Source organism: Blennius ocellaris (genome assembly GCF_963422515.1).
Source record: "Blennius ocellaris genome assembly, chromosome: 7".
In the NCBI taxonomy this organism is placed as follows: domain Eukaryota; kingdom Metazoa; phylum Chordata; class Actinopteri; order Blenniiformes; family Blenniidae; genus Blennius; species Blennius ocellaris.
The window spans coordinates 6,965,147-6,981,181 of NC_137656.1; the positions used below are offsets into that span (position 1 = coordinate 6,965,147).

General features: G+C 39.5%; 1 protein-coding gene across 1 annotated transcript in view; it reads right to left on the reverse strand.

Annotated features, from left to right (window-relative positions):
- Positions 1–9,947: 9,947 nt before the first annotated feature.
- Positions 9,948–16,035, reverse strand: part of cabp7a (calcium binding protein 7a) — a gene marked incomplete at both ends in the record, with an annotated part of 33,691 nt that continues 27,603 nt past the window's right edge. The window contains 2 exons of the mRNA XM_080499379.1: positions 9,948–10,078; positions 13,936–14,086. Coding sequence (XP_080355505.1) covers positions 9,948–10,078; positions 13,936–14,086 — 282 coding nt within the window. The remainder of the gene's footprint in view (positions 10,079–13,935; positions 14,087–16,035) is intronic.

A 16,035-nucleotide genomic window follows, 5' to 3' on the forward strand; every position in this document is an offset into this window, starting at 1 on the left:
GTAGATAATGACCTGCCGATCTAGTTGAAAGGAACCAAGGAAGAGATCCTACCAAGTACAACCTTCATGTGGCCCAATGGAACAGGTCGTTTTACTCTGGACAATCCATGACAAAGTAACAATTCAAAATATATGCACTAATGCTAACGGAGAAATGTAACAGAGAGGAGTTTCCTTGCAATCTTTTTTTATTGCCTCTTAAATAGCACAGAATGAGTGAGACTAATGAGCTTCCTGCTCAGGAGGAGGGGGAGCATGTAACACTCCACAAGAGGTTCTGGACAATGAATAGAGTTAAATAATTCACTAAACAATAACAGATAATTGCTTTATTAACAGGACACATTGTTATTTACAGGCCAGGCTGCATGCCAGCCAGAACATTTACCATTTACCACATGTATTTCTATGAATAATTCTGATTTCCACATTAAAGGATTGAAAAGATCTTTGTTCATTGTTATGCATCCTATGTAAAAAAAAAGAAAGAAGAGAAAACAATAACAAAAAGCGAGTTATGATCTGTGTGAGGCCCCATTTACACAAACATATTTCGAGGGAAAACACATCAGTTTACATTTTTGTTCCAGACAAGGGTTGTGTTTACACAATGTTTTTAAAACGATTCCATTCACACAGAAATGGTATAAATGCTGCAAATGATGTCGTTAGTATAGTGGGCACTAGTGGGTACTGTTTTTTTGTTTTTGTAATGAAACCACAGACATTTGCACAGAAAACCATTCACTATAAATTTTAACAGTGGCAAATACACAAACATTAGTATAGATCTACAACAAATTTGGGTTGCAGTTACAAGCAACTCTTAACTATAAAATTAACAAGTAGCAGGAGAATATGGACTGGGACTCATGACAATCTCGACAATCTGCTTCTGAATGTGCAAAAAAAGCAATTTACTATTGCAGTATTGCACTGCTATTAAGTTGCATTTTCTTCTGTTTGGAGATTTGTTTTTCATCCAAAAATAATCAGCTATGTTTAAGCATGACATGCTTGCTTGCCCTGCAATGTGCCAATTAACTGAAACCTGTATAATGAAGCCACAACCTACAAATAGTTAGTTCTTTTGCAACCGCAAAGACACATTTGAGTGCTATTGAATTTTGCTTCATTGCAACATTTATTAAATCTCGGTGACATAGCAAGATTGTACATTTATGCTCCAATTACTAACCCGACATTAAAGGCTGTGCCACCTCACATCATAACAGGCAGGTCAGGCAACCAAACCAAAGAATTTCCACCTGTCAAAAGCAAACACACACTAAATTAATCAAGAAACAATGAAAGAGAAAATAAAAGTTGAAACCTCTGGCAGCTGCAGCTGGTGCAGCATCAGTGGTAAGTGCTCCATCTGCTCCATCAAATAGGTCCCTGGATCCTCTCTCAAATGAGCCGGCTGGCCTTGACCTTAGGGTTGACTTGAATGACACCTTTTCTTAGCAGGAAATATATCACTCTGTGATTCCCTGGAAGTCTGCTGATTACGGTTCATTTCCTGAACTGACGGGTTTGCAGACTGTCAGTGATTTCTGGGTTGAAGGCGGGTGGAGATGTGTTGTATTTTTGTAATGCAACCACATGTGAATGTGCACAATGAACAGATGTCAACATTCAAGTGCAGTGTTTCACCGTAAAATTTATAGTAAATATAAATAGTAATAAAGAAACACTTTGCTGTTGAATTCAACATAGTGAGCAACACAACAATCACTCAACCCATTGGTTATGTTGTACATCGACCCATACACGTTCACATGAATGTTTTTATTTCACGACTGTTCATTTTTTACATTCTAGTTAGGAGAAGCATTCAGGAGTGGTCAAAAAACAAAAAAAACTCAAAGCCTATAACTGTCCAAGATACGAAAACACGAGTTGGATTTTGGCGACAAGAACATCGAATAATTTACTTTTTTCAGATTCTTCAGGGTGATCATAAATTGTAACAATACAGGTGACATAATCGCTGATGCCATTGAACGTGTTTAGTTTACATGACGCTCTTATATCTGTACAAGATATTAAAAAAAAGAGTCATCTGTTCAAACAATCACCTCCTTCTCTCTTTCAGCTGATGCAGCATTTACAGCAGCACAAATATGTTCTGTTTACTGTTCTTTCGTTTTTTTAGTTGAAGACCTCAAATTGCATCGGTACATTACTCTTTATGATTCAGCACAGTGTTGGCAAGCTTCTCCCTTTGGAACAGTTTGCATGGTAATTTCCTCCATTTGTATTTTTGATTAGAGCAATTAATCTTAAAAGACAGATCCACCTATGGGGGTGCCAGAGGCCGTCCATGGTAACACAGCAGGAAAGTCTGGGGATCAGAACGATGCCTTTTCCCAGCATGATGATTTCCTTGATCAATTTTTTACAAGAATTCACAATATGCATGATCAGAGATCATTTTAAATATATCAAAGAGAAGTGTACAGACATTTTGAATGGTTTTACAGCAAACAATTGAGAAATTCTTTGTTGATCAGGAGCAAAGAACAACTTTATGGGAAAAGTTTTGTGATTTCCACTAATGGTGAAACACTACACTTTATAAAGATGACACAAATATCCTGTGCAGCCACACATTTCAAATCATTACTGGATACCTATCGAGGTGTTATGATGTGGAAAAAATTTGTGTTGTCTCTTTGAATGCCTGCTGTGCTGTTGTTTATTTGTTTGTACGGTTGTGAAGGTGCTGTGCGTATGTGTTCTTTATTACACTGGTGACAATTTTACAAATCTTAGTTTAACATTGGGGTTTTTTTTTTGTTTTTTTTAAGAAATTGTGTTTCGAACACATTGCTGTGTTTTTATTGAATTGGGTTGGTTTTTATCAGATCTAGCATCCACTGCGGTCAAAAGGAGGGATTAACATAGGTATACAATTGGGAGGATGAAAATTCAATTTTTTTCTCTTTAGAAATTCAACTTTTTATGAATAGTTTGTTCCTCCACAAGAGAAGCTGTTGGACCCTCTTTGTATAAAACATAACAGACCCTCTGAATCTGTATAGAGAGAATGAGAAAATATTGTATAAGAAAACTGGTGTATGGATGATGGGAAATTCCAAGTTTGTGGAACAGCGTGTCTCTAATGAAATTAAAGGGAATCTATTATAGAGGTGTGTATTCACTTGTGGCCACAGTTCCTTGGGTCAATGCAATTGATCTTCCACAACTCCCCTAAATGACTTTGGTCTTCTGCACTTTTGTTTACTATTGATTACTGTGGGTGATAAAATGACTTGGAGGGTGGGGGGGGGGGCATTTAAATGATTCTAATTCCCTCCCTCCCTTCACAAAAAGGTGAAAATGAAAGAAGAAGAAAAAAAGAATCATTATGGGTCGACATTCCTGGTTTCATCTACAGAGGCTAAACTGGCTCATCAGTAAAGGATAAAACCTCAATTTCTCTACTGCTGCTGCTAGGAGAACCAGTCCTTTTAATCACTAGTTCTCTGTGTGAAAATGTTACGGCCTGACGTGACTGCGAGTGCCCCTGCTGAACACAATGTAGTCCGATGATGTTGCGTGCACTGATAGAGAATAATGTAATAAACAATAACAACATTGCAATTTCATGAAGCCCACAAACCATCAATCTGTATGCAGCCTGGGCAGTCCAAATTAAAAACGACTGGCAAACACCACAGAGGGTCCCCTGATAATTCACTTACTTAGATAGCGGGAATGTGTTTCACACCTTAGCGAGGAATGATAATGATCGTTCGTGCTTAAATCCTGAGAGCGCGAGGATGACGGACGACTCGAGACAAGACTGCAACTTCTAATTCTCACATTAAGCCTGCTGACACACACACACACACACACACACACACACACACACACACACACACACACACACACACACACACACACACACACACACACACACACACACACACACAGTGCACCTGAGTGGAAAATACTTTGCAGTTTCGGATTCTGTGTCTTTCTGCATCCTGAAGATAATTATCCCTGGTGAGCATTTCGTACGTGATCTGAGTTGTCTGTTATGATTGTGGAGATTCCCCAGAACAAACTTTTATCCATGCTTTAATTCTCTCCCCTAAATAAATAGATTTGATTTCCAGGGGTACTGCACCACATCGGCTTAGCTTGAGTGCTTCCCATTGGTTTGCTGCAGAGGGAAGAAAAAAAAAACAAAAAACGTACTCAATTGCCCACTTTAGTTTGTGCAGCAGTGGTGAGATTAACATGATTACATCAAAGGGTTCACTAAGTTCTTTTTCTAGGTGTTTTTGAAAAATGCTTCCATCAACTCTTATATAGTTTCACGTCTTGGGGGTTTCTGGGTTTCATTACTTTCTACAATTAAAGCAGGAACTAGTGTAACCCAGTGGAAACCCATGCATACACAGGGAGGACATGCAAACTCCACACAGAAAGGCCCAGTCAGTTTTTGAACCCTTTACCTTCTCAGTGTGAGGTGAGACCACTGAACACAACACCACCATGTGTCCATTAAAAGTTACCCCCAGTGTTGTGATTAGTTAATGTATTAAAAAAACACACAATTGTTGACTTTAGACAGACTTGAGAAAGAATGCTTTTAAGTTATGATAACTCAACTGATGTGAAGAAGCATAAATATGTGGGTCATTTCAGACATTCAAATTTTTATTGTTATTTAAAGTTGACTTACTGTAATATCCTATGTCAGTGAGAATATGGTCTGCGCTATATATGGATAAATAACTTTATAATTCTCATTGATCCCGGTTACAAGCGGCTGAAATGAGCTTCCTCCGTAGGGTGGCTGGGCGCACCCTTAGAGATAGGGTGAGGAGCTCAGTCACCAGGGAGGAGCTCGGAGTAGAGCCGCTGCTCCTCCACATCGAGAGGAGCCAGCTGAGGTGGCTCGGGCACCTGTTTCGGATGCCCCCCGGACGCCTCCCTGGGGAGGTGTTCCGGGCATGTCCCTCCGGTAGGAGGCCTCGGGGCAGACCCAGGACACGCTGGAGGGACGATGTCTCTCGGCTGGCCTGGGAACGCCTTGGGGTGCCACCGGAGGAGCTGGAGGAAGTGTCTGGGGTGAGGGAAGTCTGGGCAACTCTGCTCGGACTGCTGCCTCCGGATAAGCGGCAGAAAATGCATGGATGGATGGATGGATAATTCTCATTAGTTGAACAATTATTATAATTCTTAAAGCGCTTACAAATGTTGCCAATTTTAAATATTATCAAATATTGTTCGTACCTTACAAATATAAAAATGATTTACTGAGGTTGTAACATTAAATACTCAATTACCTGTACTCAAATAAAATCCTATCTAATAGATAGATAGATAGATAGATAGATAGATAGATAGATAGATAGATAGATAGATAGATAGATAGATAGATAGATAGATAGATGTCACTGGATTTGCACTCACTTTTAGCTTGTTTTTCTGATGTAGCATGAAGACATTTTTCTTTGAAGGAAAGTCTTTAAGCTTCACCTGGAAGGCAGATCAACCCAGGAGTAAAGACCCCGGTGATATGCAGAACTTCAGTAAAAGCCCCTCATGGATTGATGCAACAGTGCTCTCTCTGCACTTTGGTTGAGCAATAAAGTTAATGTGAGTCAGCGAGCCTATGGGAATCTTGGATAAATCTCAATTCTACATTGGATAAAAAAAAAAGAAAAAAGAAAAACAAGGCTTCTGATTTCAGGCGCTTGCTGCCATGTAGACACTGATAGCCACTTTTCTTCTTTCTTTTTTTCCTTCAGTGAAATACGTGTTCATGTGCAACTTAATCTTCTGACCTCCATCCATCATCGGGTCACCATCATGGTCTGTCGCTCGGTGACAGGTTTTCTTAGTGAAAACCATGTTGTTGTTTTTTGGTGTGTGTGCGTGTCTCTCCAAGGTTTTTCACGCAGTGCACAAACAAGATGAATGTCACGCCAAGTTGTTTCCTTTTTGATTATGAGTTTTCACCTTGAGGCATTTGGTCGACTGATTAATGTTGAGACAAAACAAATGAAATGCTTTCCTCCTTTCTCTTCTGCTCGGTATGAGAAAAAAAAAAAAAACGTTACTCATCCTGGCAAGGGCTTGTGCAACCATTCCGCAGCTCTGTGCGATCAAGTGGAAAAAGCAAAGGATAAGCACACACAAAATGATATATTTCTTACTTATCGGGGTTGTTCAAATCACACCTCTGTATGGAAAACCCCTTGAGAAGCTCAGTTCAACTTACATGAGCTAATAGTAAACTATTGTGACCTCCTTTTTTGTTACCAGTTCTTAAGCTGCTCATAAAACCCATCCTGGATGGAAGATCAAATTCAAATCCTGTTCATCCTGTCCAACTCCAAGGTATCAGCTTCCATTTTTTGGGGGGTTCAGTGTTCAACCCTGTCACTCCATGACGAATACAAGCACACGAATAGAGTACTATATTCTTGTGGAAACACATGAAAATACCTCCTGTTTACATGACGAATGTGCATGAAGTCACTCATGGTGTTATTCTTAGCTCATGACCAGTGAATTGAAAGCACTGTCTATTTGCATGATGATGCAATTTAGCAGGATTTATATGGAATCTAAGTATTGTTTATTAATCTCAATAGTATTTAGAGTGTTATGATCTCAAATGTATGCATTTCATGAGCTGTTGTGACGTCTCTGGATATCATAACTTTTCTGGCTGTTGGGTCTGTTTTCTCCATTTAGTTGTTCCTACCTAAATAAGGAATGGAGGTGAGCTTTCTGTGATGTTGTCTAAGCCTTTACACCTCCTTGAACCCAAATTTTGTTTGCCTTCTGTTTTAATTTGATATGATGTGAATCTCCCACATTTTCTTCCTACTATTGGAAATATACAGTTTCACATTGACAGAATAGAGCAACCACATCAAATGAACGTAAGAGTGAAGTAATAGTCTTTTTGAGAGTGATGTGGCAGATGGAGCCAAAACCACTTTACTAAGCCAAAGGGGGTGTTAAAGTGCAATAAAGCCATACATGGATTCAGCCGGCCTTGAAAAAAATCTATCACTTTATATGGAATCCATCTAAAATGTCAGGATGTCAATCAATACAGTGAAACTGATCCTCGCGTCATCTCGAGCGCCGGGAATTGAGGATTTGACAAACCAAAAATGATTTCACAGGAAGATAATGGACACAGTTGTTCTCTGGTTTTATTAATGGGAAATACCATTCCACAGACATAGAGGAACATCGGATGAAGTGGATGAACGGAGATCACGGGTTCAATTAACATCTTTGCAAGATTCAAAGACAAGTATCAAAGTACAGTACAATGGAAAGATAACATTCAGTAGACTATCAACATGTTTGTACAGTTTTCTCATCCATAAAAAGAAAATAAATATAAACTTGTACATTTTTTTATGATTTTTTTATGGCGATGAAAATCAAACCCATGTTGTTTTGTGTTTTCTTTTTATCCAACAGTGACTCAAAGAATAAGGCAACAAATCAAATTATTACTCAAACTTTATTCCCCATGAAAATGTCACCTGATGATGTAAAACAAAAATGAGACAGTATCAGTTGACATTCTTACTACACTCTACTCCATCACATTCTTATCACAAAAATAGATACATCTATGGCTAAGGTGATTCTATACATTTAACCCATTTCTGGACGTGGACAAACAATCATGGCGGTGAGTTCTCGTTGTGCGCTGCAGCACATCTTAAAGTGCAATATGGGAAAAAAAAGTACTTAATAGATAGTTCATTTTTCTGTGTGTGCATGTGTGTGTGTGTGTGTGTGTGTGTGTGTGTGTGTGTGTGTCACAGAGTTGGAAAAGCTTGAACAATTGTTGAGGTGGATCAGATAATACACATTCTGAGATTTTTCTTCCTCCTTGAGGTTCTGGTTACTCTGGGATCCAAGTTCAGATCCAATGTTTTAATCCAGTTCTTTATATTTTCATTATTTACATATTCACCTTCTCAAACATTGTAATTTTTGAAAAGGTTGAAGGTGATCAGGCCAAGATTTAAATAATCTGTAAATCTATAAGAGATATTATTTGTGTTTGTTCCTCAATAAATGAGTTTGTATCTTCCTCTAATGTGGGCCTGTCCTGTGTTCACAGAGTGCTCCGTAGCTTTGGTAATGTTGGTTATATATATATATATATATATATATATATATATATATATATATATATATATATATATATATATACATATATATATATATACTACATACATGACACACGTGGATAGACACAGATCTGACTGAGATGCATGCACAACAATCTAACTTACACCCGTTCAAATTCAGGCGATGTTTCACAGGTATCATTATTTTATTGCAATGGCGTATGCCGTTTGGCCGGCTCTAACTCCTGCATTCAACATGCAAGTCGTCATTCCTCTCTTTGAATCCCACTAAACACGAAGGTTATTCCCCATTCAGACAAAAATCTATTGCTAAAACATACATTTTTTTAGAAGTGTTATAATCTGTTTTCTGACGTCAGCAAAACATGTTTCAGTATTTTGTCTGTTTCAACGCACTGTGAGATGACTATTTTACACGCAGTTATTGCTCTGCAGCAATGCATTCGAACAGAAAGCAACTTCAAAGGAACAAAAAAATACTTTCCTGCACATTTGAATCCCTCTCTAGCAAGCTGATCCCGTTGTGATGCATATTCTTAAAATGTTTGTTTGACACGTCTCGAAATCATTTGCTGCCCTGTGACCGTGAGAAATGATCAACAACCTTGCAAGGCAACTCGTCCATAGGTTTTTAATCTGTAGTTGGGCTTTTTTTCTTTCAGAGCATGTACTAAAGCAGCCCTTCTTTTTCATGCACTTGTATGATTTAATGTTGTGTTTGCTCGTATCCTGCACCCCACGCAGTTGCTCACAGTTGTGGTTAAGTAATTGGGGGGAGGGGGGGGGGGGGGGGGGGGGCAGCTGTTACACAGTCATAATGATCAATACATTGATAAGAACGTCTACAAATGTGTCAAGACGACTGTTTAGAATCCATGCATTTCATGCATAGATGATAGTCATCCTCTGAGGCCTGCAAAGCAGAGAGAAAGAGAGAGAGAGAAAGAGAAAGAGAAAGAGAAAGAGAAAGAGAGAGAGAGAGAGAGAGAGAGAGAGAGAGAGAGAGAGAGAGAGAGAGAGAGAGAGAGAGAGAGAGAGAGAGAGAGAGAGAGAGTGTTTACTGCAGTGTCCAGCTGTTTTCTAGCGAGTAACCTGTCCATTCTGATCTCGGCACCCGTCCTCCAGAGAACTGTTAACCTGCCTCACCCTCATCCACCCTCCCCATTATCTCCACTCCATACCAAGCCATTGTCCCCCCCCCCCCCCCCTGAGTGGTTTTTCAACAATGTTACACCGCATACGGTATATCCCTGGCATTGTGTTCTCCAGACCTCGCTCGTAATGACACTTTCCAGCCTCAGTAATCCATTCCCCTCAGTGTCCCCCTCCAATAATATTTCACAGCTTTCTTTCTTACTCGTAGAACTGCATGGCACACCGGACAAATACACAACTGGACAGTCACAACACTTCTCTCTATAGCTGCCACCATACTCAATGCAACACTGCTTGAATGCACATAGCTAATGAATACTAAATGTTGTGTAACGAAGTGATATGTCTGGTCAGCTGTCCACTCTAAGCTTGCTGCTGTCTCTTCAATTGTGAGGTCTTGCAATCCTGGAAATTGCAAGTTGATGATGTCTCTCTTTGTCTCGCCAAGAAGCGTCCGTACTGGCTCCATCTGTTCCGTCAGTCTGATGTTCGTAAATGTCTTGTTGAGATTTTCTTTGCGTGTGTTATTGAGGTTGATCTGCACAGTTGTTTTAGCTCGAAGGTAGCCTTTTGGTAGGGGTCAAGGCAAAAAGAAAAGGAAAAAAAAAAGCCAACAACCCCAGAACGTCACTGCTCTTACTTCATCCCGCTCCGCAGCACCTGATTGGCCGCGATAAGCATGACACTGATGATGAAAGCAATGGCGAAGGCGCATATCAGGCTCTTGCGCACACAAGTCTGTTTGACTTGCTGCGTTGGGCTTGAGCCTGTGGAGAGAAAGAAAAGGAGTGAAAATACACATGACTCAAAGCACTACTGATTCAAAAGTTATTTAATGCTTGAAAGACATTGGATATTCATTTCCAAATGATAGAGCCCGTCATAAAAAGCACACAATTACATGAACACAATTGAAACGGATGAAGGCAGCCAAGAAGAAATTGTTTTCACACCTGTATGCTGCATAACCGCTTCGAGATTGAAATGTTGATGGGAGTTTTGGAGGAATAAACGGATTGGCATCCGACCGGCATATTAAACCACGCTCATCAAAACACTGGCACTCAAAGGAAAAGGTGTCATATACCATAGAGTTATCTTCAGCTACAGCCAGAGTAGCTGAAGCAAACAAACTGCTTCGAACTGAATTTTCCACTTGTGTTGATTTACTTTTGTCCAAACAGTAGATCGTTAGAAATGCTTGATGACTGATCTTGCTTTTTAAATCACATTGCTTTTCTCCAAGAAGTTGTAGCTGTTAAAGGAAAAAAAAAAGTTTTTGAAACACAAAAGTAGAGATTCCCTGACTGTGAAACACAAGGAATCTTCAAATTAGCTATAAGCTAAGGAAAGGAGGCTCAATGCTTCCTTTATAACCTTCTTTAACCTAGGAAACACTGATGCATTCTTTACTAAAGGAGACGAGATCACGCTGCCCCACAATTCCTTCCGGCAATATTTAAAGGGACCCAATCATCAAAGCATTCAGGGAAACTCACATTGACTCAGTGAATATCATGTTAAGTTACCAATGCAATAATATGCCTTGAACAACTTTAAATAATCTAAAACGCAGATCCCAATTATGGATGTTATGTGAATGTTGTAAAACGAACACAGTAAAGTAAAGTTTTTGTGCAGCCTATTCTCAGTTTGCATTGGTTATTTATTCACCTCGTTGGCAGCCTCTTTTCCTTTGATTTCAATTCAAACCTTGTGATATTTGAGATTTTATCAGTGGTTAGAGGCACAGGGGAAAGTGGTAGAAATGCACTTTTTGTAGTCCATTTTCGGAAATTGGTAGTTTTTTCACCGGTGCTGACGTCACTGACCTGTGCCGCTGTCAGATTATTATCACGTCACGTAGTAGAAGTGCGGTCTGACTGTCACTGCCTGTCACTGCCTTTCCCGAACTCCTTTAGGAAGCCTCCTGACGCCTTTCCTTGATGTCATGCACAGGGTTGAGGAAAAGTGGATAGGAAAGGAGAAAAGGAGGGACTATTTGGAAGCACCCCTACGCTTAAAGTAGCTCTCTAAATTAGCCACTTAAGAGAAATTCCACCTTTAAGGTAGCGATTTGTTAGTTCCTGCACCGATCTCGTAAAGGAGAGGTGTAATTTACTTTTTTCACTTAGGCCTACTTTTTTTTTAATCTCTCTTTCAGTCAGGGATTCCCTGCAATGTCTGACAATGACTTTGAAATGAGCCCCAGAGCACCAAGTTCTTCACACAAAGCTTGTGTAGGCAGGAGGGGCTCCAGCACTGGTGTAGTCATTTTTAAACAATGAGGTGAAGCGGAGAGGTGATGATGGTCTCTCATTTCACTAAAATCGCAGCCTCAACAGGCGCGGTGTTTCACAGACTGCTGATGACGGGCTGGAGCTTATTGCAATGGGCGGAAACTGCTGATGAGAGAAAATAGTAACTTTGCAGTTCAGCTCATAGTGTGCCAAGTGAAGGTGTGTGAGACTTGAATATTTCCTGATTGTGAGGAAGTTTGAGAATATGTTTTGAAAGATATGAAAAAATAATATCGGATAATAATATTAAATCGATCTTTTACATACCAAAAGCTCTGGATCTAAGGGGATCGTTGCAGAAAAGGTAATATCTCACTGGGCTGTGACAAACCGTATGACACAAAAACTTTGTCAAATACGCAAGTTAATAGAGCTCCATGATACATTGAAAATGTTATCATCAAGACTATATCAACAATTGCAATATACTGGAAATATCGCAAAAAAGCCTACCTGAACTGAACGGTCATGGTGCACACGTAGCGTTACCGGAAAGCTGTGTTATATCTGTCTGAGCTTTCTTGAAAAATTCCACATTGGGAAGCATTTTGAAAGGTTGCATTTTCAATGGCTCTGAGCAACGTTGTTGTGTAAACTGACCACCAAAATGTAACACAAGTGTTCTGTACTCACTTGAAAACATTGTAATCGTGTAAATCCTCTAATCAGTGAGTTAGGAGGGTAATCCTTCCATGTGTTTATTTCCTCTTGGAAACAAAAGGCGAACCCCACCATGATAATACAGTGGATTTCCCAAAAATATTTTACAGTACTGAGTCGGCAGATATATTGTGTGATGCATGTTTGAGTATAGGTTGGTAATGACTGTGAGAGATATTCTGTTGATGAGTTTGTTTTTGTTGATGCACCAGTAGCGCCTGCCAGGGTAGGTAGCAGGTCAAACAGGCGAGAACCAGTGTCTGCTGTCCGTGGTGATGTACTGAGCCAGTGGCAGGTGTGAATGTCCATCAGGGAGAGGAGAGGACAGCCAACAATGCTCTGTGTGGCTGTGATTACCCCCTAAAGCCTCCTCTTATCTGCCTCAGTGCAGTTGCCGAACCACACTGCAATACCGTATGTCAGCAGGCTCTCCATGGACAAGCAGTAGAAAACCAGCTGCAGTTCTGTGTCGGGACTGTTCTTGCAGAGGAAACGCAGTCCCTGCAGAGACTTGTTGATAACAGCTGTGATGTTGTTTGTCCATGAGGGTCATCAGGGACAAAGACTACAAGGAAACTGAAGGTGTGGACACTCTCCATAGGGGCCAGGCCAGTCCTTCATTTTTCTGATGTTCAGTGTCTAGATTATTGACTGAACACCAAGCTGTTGTCTTCAGGACCCTCTATAGGCTGCCTCATCCCTCCCTGAGGTTGGTCTGACCATTAAAGTCACTGTGGATCTATATGGGGAATTAATTACACCTCGACACTTCACAGAAGCCTTGGTTCAGGCTTCAACCATATCTGTTATTGTCTCACAATAAGTTCTAGCTGAAGGACCTGGGAATATATGTTGATTAATTGTATTCAATATGAAGCTTACTGTCATTGTACATGTCGAACTCATGTTTAGTTTGAGATAAAGATTTAATAGAATCACCCATTTCTTTCTCTTTTATTTAATCATTATTTTTATACAGATAAAGGCCCATCCATCCTTTTTTTGAACCTTTCCAAATTAGAACAGTTGGTTCCTAAACCTTTGTTGAAGAAAGAGTGATTTTATCACCTTTTAACACTTGTTTACAATACAATATGATGCAATCAACTTCTGAAAACTTTGTCAATCATTATCTTTGATTCTTATTTGCATTTTAGACTCCATCTCAGCATTTCAGAAGTCCATGTTGCGATATCAAATTAATCAAAGTGACAGACAGTGTTTTACTTTTTTCCCATGATAATCAAGCCGGTTCTGTTCAGTAATTTTTTACCTCATCAAGAGAAGCATCGAACAAGTGATTCCAGCCTGAGTGTCGGGGACCGATCGCTGAGCAAAGCGTGTAAAATTTCTTTGCAATTTGCAAGCGACAGTGATTTGTAAAAATGGGTTGTTGCCACCATTTGCAATCTCTTTGTAAGCAATTGAAAAACACTTTTGTGAAACATGCCCGAGGTTTTCTGTGCCTTTGATAAATCCAAAGCCAAACATAAATAATGTATCACTCCGTATGATGGCTTGTTGTAGCTCTATAAACTTTCAAACACACCACGAGAAGCTACATCAATTTTGATATCTGAATCTTCCACTGAAATTCCACTCATTTTTGCTGCAACATTACCACATGAAGCAGAAATGGGAAGGTTTAAGAAGATGCTTCTTACTGTCTATGTCCACTTGGCAGTCCTCAGGGTTCTCTATGTGATTCTCCTCAGTCATGATGATGTTCTCAATGTCTTTCATGGAAAGATGATCACAGAAGGTGTCGTACAGAAGCCTTTTCAGCTCCTCCACCGTGAGCTTCTGCATGTCGCACTGGAAACACACACACAAACACAAACTCTAAGCTATATGATTTAAAGTAATTTTGATCAATGTTGGTTGATGGTCATTATCTAAGGGATGCTAGTTACAACTGTTAAACCTATATCAGTTCACGATTGTATTTTCTGCTCATTACATTCAGTTATACAATACTTGTGTTTTATGAAATATAGTTTTAAGGTCCACCTTTTACTTTTTGTTCTAATATATTACGGTCTTCTGTATTTTCCCGCATTAATTTCATCCTGCAGGAAGCACAGATGTGTAAAAGCATACAGTAGCGATAATAGTAGCAATAATGGTATAAATAGGAATTCAGGCCAGCTAATAAAACAAGAAAAGAAAAGCTCAAGAATTTCTCGAGTGTATTTTTTTTTTTAATCAGATTTTCGAATTTGAATATGGGTATGAATGAACATGTCAGATTTCTAACTGAGCTCAAAATATAACATCCACCCCAGCTGAACGAATCCTATTTTAGACTGTTAAACTGTGTGATGTGAGGCCAAGCACTTTATTCTGACTCAGTGACTGCAGGGGAATATTTAACTTTAGTCACTCTCATTTCTCTTTTCTTATCTGTCAGCTTGATGGTAGAAATGCAAATGCAGCATTATCTGTAAATGGGATTGCAACATTTGATGTGAAAGAGAGATAATCTCATGTTTAAACATGAGCTGAATATACTTGATGTGTTACAAGTTGCAGTACACAGGATGGAGCATGGTTTCTATCACAGTTAAACTGTTGATTTATTTGATTAGATTAGTTTCAATGCATTAGTTTTGTGAGTGTTTTTTGAGTGGCAAGCGCCTTTTGTTGTTTAAACGGACACCACAAAATAATGACAAGGAGGACCCAGAATTTTTCCGTTGGAGATGCAACTCAAAATTATAATTCATTGCAAAACCTTGAAATGTTTATAAAGTGACATAAAATCTCTAAAACTGTGATCAAATTAACATCATGTGGATTTATTTAATTTTACTCAAAACCAACCTTTTGCTCGCTGAAATGATTGACTACAAGCTTGTTGACTCTTGCATATCATCATGGAAGCTGAAAGCTTCCTTTTGGGCAAAGTAGTTCCCAACATTGGCATTAGCTGACCGCAGTTAGCGTCTCGGTGAACACTAGACATTCCAGAAAGTAAACCTGTTGAGTCAACAAAACTGAAACAATATTCAAGGGCTACTCAAATTTAAACCAATTTTAACTAAAGCTACAAAGCCTTAGTTTTAATGCTTAACTACACAACACTTTGTATGTAAAAAGGAGAAAAACATACATTTATTCCGATTTCTGAAATTTATTATGAGATTTATAGAAACACTGCAGGACTGTTAGTTTAGTGCATGTGGCCGTTTGAAGCGCTGGTGTACGTTACTCTCCCTCAGCTCCATCCAAGTTCGGCTCATCAGTGTGACCGGAGGCTCAGTGTGATCAATCCAGCAGCACAGGCTCGGCACTACCATTCCGTTATATAATGTTATGTGAAGCTATGCAACGGCCCCCTGGGCCCCACATCTCTCCCAGCAGGTGTCTTTGGTTGTGATTCTCTTTTTTTTTTTTTTTTGCTCACCGAGTGCAACAAGAATTATCATAAACCACCTCTCTTTCACACCCGATTTGGAGCCTCGCAGTCTGACAGGCGCTCCTGCGCCGTTATCACACCGTTACAACAAAGGCAGTTTTGACACGAGCTCCATCCCACTAATTTCCATCCCAAAGTCAAAGTGAACAGCTGATTATCTAATAAGGTGTCTGTAAATAAATTAATATCTATTTTGCATGAAAATTGCTTTAATCCTCAAAGTAATAAGACCGTTGCCACACACAAAGAGGCAGAGATATGAGCTCAAAGACCAACAGAGGAAACCATTTTGAGGGGCATTAGAACCTCTTCTTGATTAAAATCCTCCCATTAAAGACTCAGCGGG